At 42.0% G+C, this 17,041-nt stretch overlaps 1 protein-coding gene across 4 annotated transcripts in view; it reads right to left on the bottom strand.

Moving 5' to 3' along the window:
• Window positions 1-706: 706 nt before the first annotated feature.
• MYOCD (myocardin) overlaps window positions 707-17,041 on the bottom strand; it is a 53,052-nt gene continuing 36,717 nt past the window's right edge. For all 4 annotated transcript variants that reach the window (XM_020785945.3, XM_020785942.3, XM_078385943.1 and 1 more), the window contains exons 10-13: window positions 15,748-16,695; window positions 10,390-10,503; window positions 8,831-8,888; window positions 707-7,220 (exon numbers count right to left, since the gene is read on the bottom strand). In XM_020785945.3, the coding sequence (XP_020641604.3) occupies window positions 6,649-7,220; window positions 8,831-8,888; window positions 10,390-10,503; window positions 15,748-16,695 (1,692 nt within the window). In that variant the 3' untranslated portion in view covers window positions 707-6,648. The remainder of the gene's footprint in view (window positions 7,221-8,830; window positions 8,889-10,389; window positions 10,504-15,747; window positions 16,696-17,041) is intronic.

Here is a 17,041-nt window from a genome sequence, read left to right as displayed (position 1 = left end):
CTTTACCTGAATAACCAGCTTTGCACTTGAGGCCTAGCCATGCCTCTTGAACAGTTCAGGTGCTCCTCAAAGGTTGGAAATCATCCTCTTGCTCATGTGCCCAGAGTTGCATTTGCTCTTTGAACAAAAGCAGCTCCCTGCTGATGTCTATACTCCTAAGATCCTTCTTACCTCTATGATGACCTGCAATTTTACCTTTCTTTAGGGGTCCGTTTTTGTTGTGCCTGCCATATTTTCATGTTACTTGGTTCACAAAAATTCATTCAAACCATTCTGAATTCATTCTCAAGCATTACTGAGACCATGAACAGCTCTACCCTTTTTGTTACTACAGGCAGGGTGGGACTTTTCCCCCCTTTAATTTTAGTTCTATATGAATTTCAGGGAGAAACCACATTTTCCAATTCTCTGTTAGCTCTTACAGGGTTTAGCTGAATTGACAGCTAGAATTTGAATTTGCTCAGATTTGAAGCCAGATAGACAAGTCACTGTACCTCATTTTAATCTGCTGCACAAAATGATTTGCTAAACTGAAATGAGGTGTTATAACCCATCTTAAACCCTTGGGATAGACAATGGAAAAAAATCTGAATTTGTATAATAATTACATGCCATCAAGTCAACTATTAAGTCAGCACCAGCAAACTGAAATGTAATACCAGCTATTATAAAACATGCACATGACATAATAACTACAAAACCAGAGTTCAGAGTGACATCACAGGGATTCTTTTAATAAGTACAACAGTGCTTGTCTCAGACATAAGGCAGTGTGTTTATTTACAGTGTGATTTGTGTATGTGTGTAGTTGACAGCAACTCTTTAAATAAGGAGAATAAAGCGATCATCAAAGCCCTGTACCACATGACAGCATTGCACCTAAAACTATTCTGGATTCAAGTGCTATGAAAACGTTTCAATGGAATGACCTCTAACGTTGAATTTTAAAATTAAAATGGAAAATAAGCATGTGAAGGTTCTTTCTATTCCTACCAGTGCACTGTGAACATTTGTAAAATAGAAAAAAAAACATGCTTTAAATAGTGACCTTACCAAACACTTAACATTTTTATACAGCATGCAGCAATATTAAAGCCAGGTCTTTTTCCCCTACTTGAAGCCTCTGGAATTTAAACAGTTTTAACGAGGCTGGAATTTCATACACATTGAGGTCTGCAGAGATAGGTCTCCTGATCTTCAGCCAAGAAGACACTGGAGGGCACATAGTCCTGTTTCGTGTTGTCTTGATTGCCAGCAAATGCTCCTTCCAGTAATAAAAATATTAAATACACTCATTCTTAAGTACATCTGTAATGATCCTTTGTTGCAATAGTAACTTTTACAAAGTTTCAGGCAATGGCTAGATAGAAAACAATCAATGGCTGAGACACTCACACCCTCCCGCACACATGCACATATGTGTGGCCAATGTTTATGGACCTTTCTGAATTGGAGTACACAGAGATCTGCACAAGGAACAAGAACAGTTGTGGAATTGCTAATACTGCAGAGCATCCAACAAGCTCTTCCTTTTCATTTTGTCAATTCACAGCTGTAACCTAGAAAATCTTCCAAAAGATTTTTATCCAACTCTCCACACAAAGGGATACAATTTGACAAGAAATCTTGGGGGGTTGGGAGAATGGCCACATGGCGAAGGCACCAAGGTGTTCTGTACTCAAGTCTTATATATATGGCTGGTTTTTATTTCCCTATTGTAAATAGGGACAAGTTTATAAGGCTAGTGAAGAGAGGAAGATACTAAATGTGACTTCGTTTGGATGACTCATCACAGAATATATTTTCTTCAAACGTGCTGATGGACTCCCTGGCTATGACTGGTTCCAATCTGAAAGGCAGATGCAGTGGCATCTCTGTCATAGAAGATCTTGAGCTGGTATTGCTCATCAGCTGGATGGCTCAGTACTGTAGCTTTTTTATTGTTGGTCTTACTCTTTGAAGCTCAATTTGCCTTATCAAGCTGTAGCAGAATGTGTGTAGTGACTCTGAATTATAGCGTGCTATGGAATAGACATATTTCATTCATGCATTTTCTAGGGAATTCTACACGTATTCTGTCATCTCTTTATACCTTATTATACTTCTACACTTTATGAATTGAACAGAAGGAGAGTGTATTCATAAGTCTACATTGTGTTCGTGCTGTTCTTCTCTCCTTTTTAAGTCCTATAGTTTTGATATGTGCAGTAATGTATTCGACAGGTGAACCTACTGCCATATACCTACTTTGGTGTATTATCTTACACACATGCCATTATCTTTTAATTTGTACAAAAACACTTGTTGCTTATTTTTGAAGACTGAAATATTTATGTAAACGTGTGTTAATGTAGCCCACATTTTAAGTTGCTTTTAAAAAACCAACCACATCCTGCCTTTATAGTTACCACCCAATAAGCACCATAGGGTTGGTTGGTTGGCTGGTTTTATTTTGATTTGTTCATACATTGGCACTAATATCTTTTTTTAAAAAAAGCTGTAGAAGTAATTGCAATAGGACCTAAATGAAAAAGTGTCTTTGTACAATTTTAAAAGATGGTTGTAAAATATATTTTAAAAGATATACTCAAAATTGCCTAATCTCTAGGTGGCTTAGGAATGCCCGCTAGTGTCAGCAGAACAAGTGTTCATTATTAAGGTATTGCATCATATAGCACAGAAACAGATGAAGCCAATTGCAGCTGGAGGGCTGCAAACATCAGAGTATGATGTTATAAAGGCTTCCTCTTTGGCCTGATCAAAGGATGGTGCACAAGTAGCTGTCTGTTTCTTATTAGATTGACCACAGCTGCCTTGCAGTAGCTTTCAGGCTGCAAAGACAACAGTAGAGGTAGTTAGCATGGTTGGGAGAGGCACTCAGTGTGGACCATTCTGAGAAAGAAGTGCATAGTATGGGCTTGGTTACATTGTCCTATGAGGCTGTTCAGATTGCAATAAATAAGCCTACAGTTGTTTTTTATAATAAATACTTTTACTCAGAGTAAGAACTAAACCTTTACATGGATACCTCATCTGTGGCAGCTGCTCAGTAAGTCTTTTGATTCCAAAGCTCCAGCAATGAAGTGCTTTCTTTTTCTGTTAGTTCACTTGGTCCACATTCCCCTGCTCCCGCAAAACGAATCGCAGAAGTATCGCTTGGGCCACAGCCTTGCTTATGTACAGAAATTCACAGGAACAGAGTGCATGAATGGCAGTTTCAAATGGTTATATTTACTTTAAAAATTGTGAGAGACAGTCATAATATGTGAGTTATTCTTGAGATGTTTTCAGTCTGACTCATGGCATTTTTGGCAGGAAGGAGTGTCAGTAGATGGTTTAGTTTTCAAACAATTGGGGATTATTTTAAAATAAACATGTTATCCTGAGTTTTACGTTACTATGTATTTTGGGGTTGGGGGTTAGAGACAAACCAGCTGTATTTAAACCATCATTTAGTTTCAGGCAGCACATTAAGGCACTTGATGAACCCTGGAGGAGCCTTGGAGTTAATTACCATACCTGCACTGAATTACAGACTTTAAAAAAGAGGTGCAAGATAATGAATTATTATTCTCCACTGGCTACTTGAGGTGGCACACTTCTTGGCTGAATGGATTTCATGTAGAGAAGAAAACGTTAAGAGTTACCCAGGAAGATAAGCCAAGAGAAGGATTCAGTTAAAGTACCTGGAAATCACTGTCATATATTTTTGGTCTCTCTCTCTCCCCCCCCTTTCAGTATTTGTTCAATAAGTTACCCACTTATCTGTCACACACTGTTCAGTGGCTAAATTCTACTGTGCAGTTCCATCTGCACAATGGGAATGATACCTTCAGCAGCAACAGAGGGCTATTGATTAAAGGAGTTTTGCAATTTGAGGCTGTGTATGGCCTGTAAGTAATGTGACAAAATCACAACAGGAATTCTTTAATCAGTGGCAACTTTACTGTTGCAAATGACATCATTCCTGTTGTGCAGGTGGACACCAACCAACAGCACGTCAGACTTTAGCTGTTTCTTAATCAACTGATCCTCTTTAATAGGAATTTCATAAAATCATAATTTCTTGTATTACCCATGATTGCTTTTTATATGCATATTTTTAAATGCATGCTTTCTAGGTTTTTTTTTTAAACGTATGAATTTACTAATATTTAAAGCAGTATGCTAGGTTACTAAGACACCAAATGGTTAAAATACATTATTATATCTATTGGTAGATATTTAAGTAGCATTCTGGAAAGGAATTAAAATAAAAGGAAATTATTTCCCTTTTCTAATGGATAAAACCCAGACAAAAATCTAATTTTTTTCTTTTATAGAACTGTAGGTCATGAATTAGGAGACAAATTGAAAAGACAAGGGAAAGATACAAAAGAAAAGATTTACAGATGAATTCAGATCTTTTCAAAATACTACATCTGTAATGTTACAGGCAGACTTGGAAATAGAGAGGAGATTTCATATAAGATTCTCCATGAGGGGAGGAGAAGATGGAAAGAATAAGAGTTGGAAACTGAAGTAGAGATTTATATAGCTACAACTGAGTTTATGGACTAGCTAAGCAAATAAATGATCTGAAAAGCTGGATATAGCTCTCAACAAAATACAATTTCGACTTAAGTCTAAATCCAGTGTGCCGTTAATGAAGGAAAACAGTGCACTATGAAGGTCTATTAGATTTTCCAGTTGTTCACCAGCAGCACATGTATGTGGTCAGGGACAAGATAGTCCACCTCAGCTGTCTGCATAACTCCCACTGTCTCTACCTGTAAGAAAATTTCAGCACATGTTCATATATGAGTATATCAATTTCTTAAACAGTGGCTTAATGTTGCACAAGAAGGAAAAGGGTTGGATTCCACTGGCATATAATCGACAATGAGTACACTACTTTGGTGCATCCAGAGATGCTCCTGCTCAAATTCAGGGACAGACTCTGGAATGAGGACGGATAAGGTAGGGCGGCCTGCAGGAGATGCAGAAATCAGGGGAACAGGGCTGCCTTATTCAAGTGGAAATGCTTTTCTGCTCCCACAAGTTTTATTTATTTAAACCAGGGAGGAAATTGTATTAAAGATCTTGTAAGCTGGCAAAAATGTAACCCCTCATACTGTCGTTGGCAGTATGATTAAAAAATGTAGCTATATTTTACACCTGTGGAATTTCTCTGAGGAATTTCTGGATCTCAATTAAAAGCATTTCAAATATCAATCTTTCACTAGGTTTCCAAGCTCTGTATTAAACTTTTACATGAGGTGGCATCTTTATATTTACAATGGCTGTTATAAATTTGTTATTGGTGACCTGACTTGAATTTTAAAATTTTGTATACACACATTCATGGACAATATTAATATTTCAAATATGAAAAAAAAATTAACAAAGTGATTGAATTAAACGAAAGATGAATTATTCAATTGTGTTAAAATGCTCTAGATTTACATGTATATCATTATATGTTTATAGACCTTTTAATTTAATAAAATAAATAAATAAAGGAGGAATGTACCTGTAAAAAAGAAAATTGATGAGGGCCACAGGAACCCTGCTCTCAACCTACTTATTTCAATACTTGCTTCATTTGTATGACAGATTTCTTTCCAAGCTGAGTATCCATTGGGGGGGGAGGGGGAAGGCACTTTGTTTCAATTCTGTTGGAGATGCTTTTAAAACTGATGAGACAAGAGAAGGGTCAGGAAGTGTTGTTTGTTGAAATCCCAGGACAGGCACCACAACCGTCTGTGCTCAGAGAGCCACATTCAAACTCGTCAGAATGAAGGTGGGGCTGCACTGCTGCCAGATTTACTGCCACTCCTGAAGCTGCCATAGAAATTGGATGGCAATGGTAGCAGCCCTCTGTAGCGCAGGAGACTGCCAGAATATCCTGCACCGCAAGGCACATGGCACACATATTCACTTTCCTTCCAGAGGCAACCGGAAGGGAAGGAAACAGGAGGCTGCTGCATTTTCAACAGTTTGTACGCTGATGGCAGGGGCTGATGCAGCCCATAGTATTTCTATGGCAGTGCTATGGGCTGCACCATATGGCCTGCGCGCCACATGTTGCTTACCCTTGAAGCTTATTTGAACTGTCAACAACTAGAAGTAGCTTGCAAGTTACTGACCTGATGACACTTCCTGGCAAGCTTACCTTCTTAAAACAATAAACGGATTGTGTGTATCTGTTGATTACGGAGGGCAGCATCAACCAGTCAATGTACTGTATTGTGAATACCACGTAAATGAAATGTTTGCCCATAGCAGGTAGCAGGTATGTTTTAGCACAACAACCTGGTAAGACTATGATATGCTAGGGATAGTACTGATAGGCATGTACCAAATGCAGTTCCACTGCAAAGGGAGTCTTTCTTGGAAAATGTTTAGGAACTACAAAGCTAAGCTTCCTGAGGATTTAATTCTACTGAAGAGGAAGTGTTGAAGAAAGGTTTCACACTAGGGTGGAGGATTAGTTGGGTAAGCAGTAATTCTTTGGTGTTTCCACTGGTAACAGAAAGATACAGGTCTAGGAGAGGCGTCTCCAGTTCCATCTCCTTGGACGACATCAGTACTATCTAACATAGTAATTCAACCCTTACATGAATACTGTTTGTAGTTGATTGCCTTCCCGATCATAGCTGACTGTATTCACCACTGTTGTAAGTGCAGATCCATGGTGCTGTTCAAGTTGAGATCAGTAACATCTAAGAAATCAATGTTGAAGAGGCTGGGCCCTGTGGTGGTGAGGGACCCAAAACCATTGGCTGAGCTGGGTGGAGTGAGGTCCAGCCATTCCATTGTTTCCCACGGAGACTCTGTGAAACTCATGTGCAAACCAGATCCTTCACCAGACGAGGGAGACAGCTGGGCTTCCATGGGGGAGAGAGGGTTTGGAAGGATTTCATGAGGTGCCAGAAGTTCATCTGCAGCTTTGCTAGAAAACCCTTCCATCACCCCTTCGAAGTGAGGCTCCTCACCACCCACCTTCAGTAGGGTGATATCATTTGATCGCCCCATGGAGCTGTGTGAATTCAACAAGACTTCCAGATGACTATCATTGCTGCTAGGGCAATGTTCGAAGGAGAGCTGGCTTGAGGGGCCTTGCTCAAAGGAAGTCGATGCCTTTAGGAGTGAAGATGTTCCAGATGTCCCCGAAGACACTGTGATCTGAGGCACTTTTGGAAGACAAGCGCGCTCCTCTTTGGCATTTGCAGGCATTTCTGTGTGCAAACCAAAAACGTCAAACCCAAAAGCAGATCAACAACTTACATTTCCATGCTGTGAGCACAAGACTACCTCACCCTAACTTCAAATGTTACAAGACACAGACCACTCCAGTTTGTCACTGCTTCTTAAATATTTTTGGGAAAGCAGATTGCTTTAATTCTGTTGCCTGTCACAGATAAAGGGCATCTTTTTTGAGCTCCTGATGTTTTGGACTACGGCTCTCACAGTCTCTTCACACTGGTCTTGCGGGCTGGGAACAATGGCAGCTGTAGGCCAAACCACCAGGAGAGCCAAAATTTCCCCATTCCTGTTCAGAAGTATGGGAATGCTGAAAAGGGATCATAAAAGACCCTTCTAAAAGTCATAAGAGAACAGATGAAACACTGATGATGGGGAAAAAAACTTAACACATGAGAAGAGCTGTTACAGGTATTGTTCAGGGCACAGAGTATGTGCTTTGGCATCAATGAAAAATCTGCAGGTAATATTGGTGAAACTTTCACAAACTAAATGGGAAAGAGTGAGTGAACAAAGGTTAAAGCAAGGATTAGTTAAATGATTGTCAAGTTAAGCAGTGTGGAGATTTGGGCAGGTTGTAGACTATTGAGCATATTCTTGGAAGTTAGTGAACGCAAATGTATATGTTTCATTTGCACAAGACTCAATACAGTGTTGTTGATGTTAGTGCTCCTTTTAGGAAAAACTTCAATTTCATTTGCTGCTGGTCTTTTGTTTTTTCAATTTAAGTTGATGTTTTTATCTTGTTATCTACTAGTCTGTATGATATTATTAATTTTAAATTCCTCTCAGGCAGTCTCTGAGACATTGTGAGATACTATTCATTACATGCAAATAAAAATAATTTCTGCCATTGACAGTAGTCAGTGACTGACAGCATCCAACCCCCTCAACATGTAGTTCATGTTCTTTGGGTGCATGGTCACAAGCTTCACGTTCCATTAGGAGACAATAAGTACAGCTAAAATTGATAACTAGAAGGCAGCAACAGGGTATCTTTGTCACCCATACTGCATAGGGTGAGTGGGACGTGGTGGTGCTGTGGGTTAAACCACAAAAGCCTCTGTGCTGCAAGGTCAGAAGACCAGAAGTCGCAAGATTGAATCCACATGGCGGAGTGACCTCCCGTCACTTGTTCCAGCTCCTGCCAACCTAGCAGTTTTAAAGAATGTAAATGCAAGTAGATAATTAGGTACCACCTCAGTGGGAAGGTAATGGTGTTCCATGTCTATGGAAACTGTCTTCAGACAAACGCTGGCTCTATGGCTTGGAGACGGTGATGAGCACCGCACCCTAGAGTCAGACACAACTGGACTAAATGTCAAGGGGAACCTTTTCCTTACTGTATAGGGTGACCAATGCCTGTAAGGCAAATCATCTGCCACAACAGGTTCAGGCACTCCTATTGAGAGAGTGAATGGCAGTGGCCTGCGGTGGGTAACAATGTTCCCCTCTTTGGGCAGACAGAGATTTGGCACATATTTTCCTGAAACAAGAATCATCATCATCAACCACAACCTTAGAACTACAGAGATCCCTAACTCTGGGAGGCACTGTCAAGAACCTCCTCCACAGCATTACTTACCTCCAGTTTCAATAAGCACGTCCAAGAGCTCATCCATCTGCTGGCTACGGGTCATCTGCTGCAACAAGAAGAGAAAGGAGGATTTAAGAAGTGGGGATTGGAGACACCTGCAACTCGCCTATAAAAATAACCTTGGACTGATTGAGATCTTACTTTTTAAGGAGAAAACTGAAAACTCAGATCCACAGAGCAGGCGGAGCACTGAAAGAACATTGAATAACTTCCTCTCATAGATATTTAGGTAAACAACAATTCCCTAGTATAGTGACTGTGTGCATTTCAGAGGAGCATTATACATTGCAAGCAGCACAGTTTTAAATACAATTGATCCAGAGATGCCCTAGCCCCAAAAAATCAATCAATGTTCCTGTCAAGCTAGAAAGAAAAACCTTCCACCAGTTGGTTTCACTGCTCCAAATAATTTTTACACAGAATGAAACTGCACCATTTTGAATGGTATTTTGTTTTGATTGCTATCTCTCTACCGGTTTCTGTAAAAAATGAAAAAGAAACAACAGAGGGGGTTGGGGGGTAGGAGAAAGAGGTGGGGAGAGGGAGAAAGTGTGTGAGAGAGAATCAGACAGACAGCAAACTCCCTAATTGTACCTACATTGTACCTTCTAAGGCAATTACCTCCCTAAGAGATACGTTGCAATGTTCTCAAATATGATTACAAATGCTAGTTACTTATTGCAATGATGTGAAGCTACTTTATCAGATTTTGCATTTCTGGTGAAATACCTGTACTATTATTGTGGTGTTGTTTTTACATGTTCTTTCAATAGCTTTAAAAAAAACCCCAAAAAATCAAATTTAGTTACTTGAACAATGTATTCTCGGTTCTGCCAAGCACATCCACAGTTTATAGTCTTGAGTTATTTACAAAGCAGTGAGTTTGTTAATTAATTTTTTTATTCAAAATATTTCCAAATATTGTGTTTATTCTAAAATTCCACTCAAAATAAGGAACAGCCCTGCTTTCAGTTACTTCACAAGTGGGCAAAGTGCAGCCCGTATGTCACCTGCCAGAGGGTTCTGTGCAGTCCCCCACACCCTCTGTCACAGACAACCAACCCCAAAGGAACAATCACTCCCTCGGGGGGGGTTGCATTTTAAGGGAATCCTCCCCCTATCAATTTCCTATGGCCAAAAATAATGCTTTCCCTACAAAACCTACATAACTGTCTCTTTCCTTCCATTTTGAAGAAAGGGTGAATGCAGCCTGGACTCCACAGTCGTCCACTTGCAACTTATATGGTATCTTAACCCAGAAATGAAATGAGTCAAGAAGCTCTGCCAGTTCAACCTCCTGCCCATTCAATTTCTTATACATCCTCTTAACAAATCTGAGGTTGAATGAATCTGCTCTGGTATTTCTTTAATTCAGTTTTGCAACTCAGTATATGAACAAGGGTGAGTCCACTTTTCACACCGGTTGGAAGCCTTCTGGTTTAACTCACAAATATATACAATGTGCTGAAATCTCCAGGGGACTGCTCCATAATACTTCACCAAAGCAAACTCTGGCAGGCATTTCTCAACATCCACTGGACAGTTACCTGTTTCACAGCATCAGCATAGGGCGGTGGCTGCTTTCCCTCTGGGAGGGCAGTATTCGACTTGCAAAAGCTAGAGGACAGAACGGAATACTTCTGGCCTCCTTGTGGCGGCACCTGTACGGGAGCAAAACCAAATCAATCTATTCAGCGAATGCTGTAGTAAGCGATCCTTGGTGTCCAAAGCCATTCAACCTACAACCAGCATAAAGGGCCCAATTAGCATTCTAGGAGGCAACCTCTAAGTAAATACAATATACATTGGGGAGTTAAAATGAAGGCAATGGGAGCCGAGAGCCAATTCTACATACAGTGGTGCCCTGCATGACAACGATAATCCATTCCATTAAAATTGCTGTATAGCAAAATCATCATCATGCAAAAAAAAACCCAAAACCCCATTGAAATGCATTGAAAACCGGTTAATGTGATCCAATGGGAAATACCTCATCGTCCAGTGAAGATCGCCCATAGAGAACCGCTGATCAGCTGTTTAAAATCGCTGTTTTGCGAAGCTTCTGTACAGAAAACAGCCATTTTGCAAAGGGAAACCAGCCATTTTGCAAAGGGAAGCCATTTTGCGGAGCCGGAAAAATCATCGTTTTGCGAACAAATGGTTCGCAAAGCAAGGACCTAATCAACGTAAAGCGAAAATCCCCCATAGGAAACATCGTCAAGCAATTTTGTCGTTTAACGGGGCAAGCGTCTAGTGGGGCACCATTGTACTGTGGGAACAGATCATAGAGTCAGATAGCCCTGACTCTATAAAGTGTACACCCTATGCCAAAAAGGTGCAACCAACATGTGAAAGGCTTCTGATATTAAAGGCTGCCTTAACGTGGGGATTTTTTCTTTTGCAGGGCTAGGAGAGACTTCTTAAGAGCGACTTACTAACCTATGCAGGAGCAAATGTTGGTGACAAATGCCAGAAGTGTTAATTTTGTTAATATTCACCTGCATTCACTTATCACCATTTTTGAATATCAGTTACATAACCTGAATATAGATCAAGGCCTTATGCATTTTAAGAATGACGATCGAGCATTTAAAAGAGAGCCCTCCTTCCCTGCTTTTCAGATCAGTGACTGGAAAACAACAATGTCTGTATCAAGACAGCTCCTTAACATGTTACAGGGTCCCTTCGGATCACGGTGATGTTGAACGCTTTCCCCTGAGAGAGTATGTGACGAAATGTTCCACATACACTGCACAGCACATACTCCTCCCGAAAGGGCTTGGGAGCCTTCAGAGTAGGTGGCAGAGATAATGCTCTTAAAACCAGACTGGAAGAGTGATCTTCCCGTGGTGATGACTCTAAAAGTACACCCCTAGAATGGCAGAGTTATTCGATGAGAAAATTAAGACTGCAATTTGACAAAATTATACCCCATACCTCCAGATTTACATGTTTTCTTTCGACAACAGCACTTTTCCATACCCTTCTTCAGAATTTTACAGATGCTTTCCCCCAAAAGAGGATGAAGGGAAGGAGGGAGAACCACAGCTGGATAATTTGCAAAGGGCTGGGGGTTGTTGTGCTTCAAGGTAGGCCCTGCTTCCTGACTTTTTACAAGTCCCTGCTACTTTCCCTTCTTCTCATTCCCAGAGGCTTTAAGATGTTTGCTGCCTTGAGGCACAATGGCAAAAAGCCAAGATAGTTCTATATTTTGAGAAAACTGTCTCATTCTGCTCTAGGTACTGTGTTCGGCTGGCACACCACAGATCCCATGAGATTACCTTTACAGCACAGGATCAGAATTGGCACCTTGGTGCTGCAAACATCCATGAAGCCACCTATGCTTGTACAATGGTTTTAATCACCTAAAAAGCTGTGAAGATCGCTAGTACCAATACTTTAGCTACATTGCAAACTCCCAAGAAGAACAGGAGCCTGGGTAAATATAGCTTTGTTATTTTCTTGAGAACTTCCATCAGAACTGTTAGAAGATAGGAAAGTGCAGGATCTTCCTTTTCTTACTCACTACTCTTCCCAGTTCTATGGTCACATGGAAATTTTAATATGAATTTTCACCTTCACATAATCCATAATGACATTCCAATTTTCATTGGAAAATTTCAGCATCAAACAGGAAATGTCTTCCACTGTGCCATATAGGGCTGTACTCATTCTAAAGGGGGTAGGAACTAGAATTAGACACAGTATTGCTCTTAGAGGCCCAAGTCACTTTATTGGCATGCAGTTCCTTGCAGCTTAGGCCAATGTGCCAATGATGCCCCCTCCTGGTCAGAGATAGCTTGGCTATGCTAATCCATGCCCTGGTGTTACTCGGTTTGTATTACTGCAATATACTGTATGTGGCGCTGCCTTTGAAGACTTGTTCAGAAACTGCAGCTGATTTAAAATGCAGCAGCTAGACTGCTTACAGTGGGAAAGTGAATGGAATCTCACTGGCTATGAAACACCCCCACTAGCTACTTTTAACTTAAAAAGTCCTAAACAGGTTGGAACCTGAGTATCTTGGGAGCTTGGTTACCTCCTTATGCATTATGCTGTCCAGGTATTATAGCTTTAGAAACTTGTCCTCTATATCTTATCCTCTATAATTTATCCTCTCCTGCTACCTTTATTCCACCTTTTTATAATTGGACCAAGCTTCGCTTGCAATCACTGCCCCCATTAATGTAATTCTAACAGCCTCCTTGGAAAAGACAAGATCTACAGCAAAATTGCAATGGGACAGGACCTGGGTGTGGGGGAACATCTTGGTCTTATATTCTTTATTTTAATTTTTTTTGTACGCTATTTTATTTAATTCTATTTCACTTTACTCTGGTTCTTTTGTCCTTACTCATATTTATGAAACAAACTTACACTCTTACACTTAGAGGTGGGGTGGGCAGATGGGCTTTTCTTTACATATATGAACTATCTTACCCTACCCTAAGTTGCAATATTTATTTAAGTGGTATTGTTTTGCTCACTTTTATTAATTTTAATTTAATTTAATTAATAGTGTGTAATTTATTGTTTATGTTAATTTGTTACTGTTAATTATTGTGTACTTACTCTTACCTTAATTGAGTTTTCTGCTAATGTTACAATGTTTTGTGCTAGGAATGGAGAGGAAGGCCTGCCTACAGCGGGGGCTTCAAGAACATACGGGTGATTACGGGTAGGGGAAGATATGGCGCTGGTACAGCTGCTAGTCGTTCCAGAAGAAGGGTGAACAGATGCCTGAAAGCTGTCCATTGTTTTGGTGATGTTACCACTTGCCAGGCTCCAGGTGGTCAGCTCAGTCCTCCCTCCAATCTAACTTTGGTGCCTATTGAATGCCAGGTCTGTATCCAATAAAGCCCAGCTAACACAAGATCTTATTCTGGAAAAGGATGCAGATCTGGCTTGCATAACCGAGACGTGGATGGGTAGTGAAGGAGTGTACCCCTGTCTCTAGCCTGTCCCCCCAGTTATGCTATTCAGAACCAGGGTAAACCGGAGGATTGGGGGGGGAGTTGCCATTGTTTATAAGGACACCCTTGAGGTTGACAGGGTCTCTGTTATGATGATGCCAGGCCTAGAGGCCCTCCACGTGTCTATTGGGGCCAGCAACATTGACAACATTAGCAGTTATAGGACTGTTGCCAATATTTCTTTCCTCAGCAAGGATGTAGAGAGGGTGGTGGCCGACCAGCTTCAGGCTCTCTTAGATGAAACCGATGCCCTGGATCCATTTCAGTCAGGCTTCAGGCCGCGCCATGGCATGGAAACAGCATTGGTCGCCCTGCTGGATGACCTACTTAGGGAGGCCAACAGGGGCAAAATATCCTTGCTCGCCCTCCTTGATATCTCAGCCACTTTTTGATACCACCGACCATGGTATGCTCATGGTAAGTCTCTCTGAGTTGGGGATTGGGTGCCTTGCTCTCCCTTGGCTCTGGTCCTTCTTGGAGGGCCTTCCCCAGAGAGTGCAGCTTGGGGAAAATGTATCGGCCCATGGCCCCTCAGTTCTGGGGTCCTGCAGGGTTCGATCATCTCCTCAATGCTGTTTAACATCTATATGAGGCTGTTGGGGGGGTCATACAGGGATGTGGAGCTTTGTGTCACCAATATGCTGATGACACACAACTCTACATCTCCTTTTTTCCATCTGCAGTGGATGTGGTTCCATCCCTTGGGCCCTGCCTGGGGGCTGTTCTGCAATGGATGCAGCCGAATGGACTAAGGTTGAACCTGGACAAGACGGAGGTCCTGAGGGTGGGTGACCCCAATGTCAGTGGTATGGGGAACTCCTTTTCTTATGGGGGGGTGACTCTCACCATAAACAATTCAGTTTGCAGTCTGGGGGTCTGTCTTGACCTGGTGCTTACCATGGAGACCCAGGTAGCATCCGTGGTTCGGTTTGCCCATTTAGATCTCTGGCAGATCACCCAGTTGTGTCCCTATCTAGACACAGGTGCGCTCACCATGCTGGTCCATGCACTCATAGTTTCAAGAATAGACTACTGTAACACTCTCTATGTGGGGCTTCCTTTCGGACTGATGTGGAAGCTTCAGATGGTCCAGAACACGGCAGCCAGGCTATTAACAGGGGTGAAAAGATTTCACCATATTTCCCCCACCTTAGCCACCTTACATTGGCCATCTATCTGCTTCTGCATTGATTTCAAGGTGCTAACCATTACATATAAAGCCCTTAATGGTTTAGGGCCTTGATATCTGACAGAGCACCTTCTTCCTCCCAGTTCTACCTGTATCACCCACTCAAGTCAGGCTGGGCGGCTGAGGGGCCTAACGCCAAGAGAGGCCTGGTGGGAAAAAGATTGGAAATTGGGCCTTTTTGGCAGTGGCCCTTCGCCTGTGGAACAACCTACTGCTAACTGTAGAGATCTGCCTGGCTCCCTCACTGAGGGCCTTCAAGACTAACCTGAAGACATGGTTATACAGGCAAGCCTTCCCTACAGCCATTACCTAGCCCATCTCCCCCTTTCTTTCCCTTTTTCTCTCCTTCTTCTTTTTCTTTTTTCTTTTTTTTCCCTTTTCCATCTTGGACGAATCTGGATTTTATCTTAGTTTATTTTTATATTATATGTAAACCACCCAGAGTACACACGTTCTAGACTGGCAGGATATAAATCTAATTAATAAATAAATAGTAAAAAAATAAATATCTCCCCCCCCCCAGCAGCAGCGAGGTAGATAGAGCGAAATAAGGCCAACTTTGGAATGCTTCCCATTGGAATATTTGCTACCACATTTACAACGTTTCATTTGCCCTGTCTCTATGACTAGATTTGCTATTTACCCTCTAGATTATTTTCAGTGTTCTTATTGTATACCTCTCTTGGGGCCTTTTGGGCTTATGTATATAATGTATATCTATTACCATAAAGATGTTTCCTTACCGGAGCTGTGCACAGATGGCTGCTGGGCTGTGGAGAGCCACGCCCTTCTCCCTGAGTGCCAGGGGAGACTGAGAGGAGATAGTGGCTGTTTGGGGAGGGTGGCAGGCTGATGTGTTGCGGACTCTTGGCTGGCTCCAAGGGAGAATGCTGGGGAGAGCACTGGGGGCTCAGGAATGTGGAGGACAGGATTCCATTCGGTCCTGAAGATTCCATGCAGTGGCTATTTACACGGCAGGGCAGCTGAGGGGTCCCACAGTTGCTCAGGAGGTTTGAGTTGCTGACCTGGCCTTTCAAAGCAGCTTGCTTGGTGGCAAATGGACAGCTGGACGCTGCGTTTTCTTGCTTTATTGGGAAGGCAAAGAAATGTGATGAGTTCTGCTTCTCCTCCAATCCATGGCTTCTTTTACGCTTCTGCAGCTGCATTCTCAATTCTTCCACTTGCCTCTGCTCTTGCTGCAACTTCCAGGTTAGCTCATTGATGACCTTCTGTTTCTCCACAAGCATCTTGTCTTTCTCCGTATCAACCCTTTCCACATCCAACTGGATGCCAGGTCCGTTAGTGCTTCCCATAAGGCTCTCCTCACACCCACCTTGCACAGGAGAAGGGTGCAAGACAAATGGGGGGGAAGCCATTGGTCCTTCATTGAAACTGTCTGGCAAGGACCCATTCACTGACAGGTCAGAGGAAGCTGGGGAGATGGGTGGAGTAGAACTGGTGCTCCCAAAGTGGTAAAAGCCATTCGATAACAGACTGGCTGAGGACTGGGACTGATAGCTGGAGAGAGAGCTTGTGGGAGTCACTGGGAAGGTGACCGTAGTTATTTCACTGAAATTAGGCACTGAGCCCCCACTGCACTCCTGGAAGGGCCGCAGGCGCTCCATCAAGGCTGTTTTTGTACCTGACACAGGAAGGCCCCTTATTCGGAGCTGCTGTCTGAGTTCTGAGACCTGGAATGAAAACCATTCAGTTGGTGTCAACATTGCTCTCCTGTGCAGTTTTGTGGCAAAGTAGCCACTTATCTGGAACAAACTCTTGTCATACAAAACTAAACCTAGAATTATTCATGGCTAGCTTTGAGTGGTACCTTTGAAGCTTAGTAAGGTTTAGCCCCTTCAGTGCCTCTTTACATGGCTTTGGATGTCTGTCACTTCTAATCTGTGCTGCTTTTGTACACAATTATACCTAATGTTATGCTTCGATCGTCTTGGGTTGATTTGGGGATGTGGCCAAATCAGGCCTCGACAAATATGATAATTCAGATACAATAGTACTACAGTACTTTAGCAATCCTGA

The sequence above is a fragment of the Pogona vitticeps genome, chromosome 2, assembly GCF_051106095.1.
Source record: "Pogona vitticeps strain Pit_001003342236 chromosome 2, PviZW2.1, whole genome shotgun sequence".
Taxonomy (NCBI): Eukaryota; Metazoa; Chordata; class Lepidosauria; order Squamata; family Agamidae; genus Pogona; species Pogona vitticeps.
The sequence above is the reverse complement of the archived record's forward strand: the minus strand, read 5'-3'. Positions and strand labels throughout refer to the sequence as shown.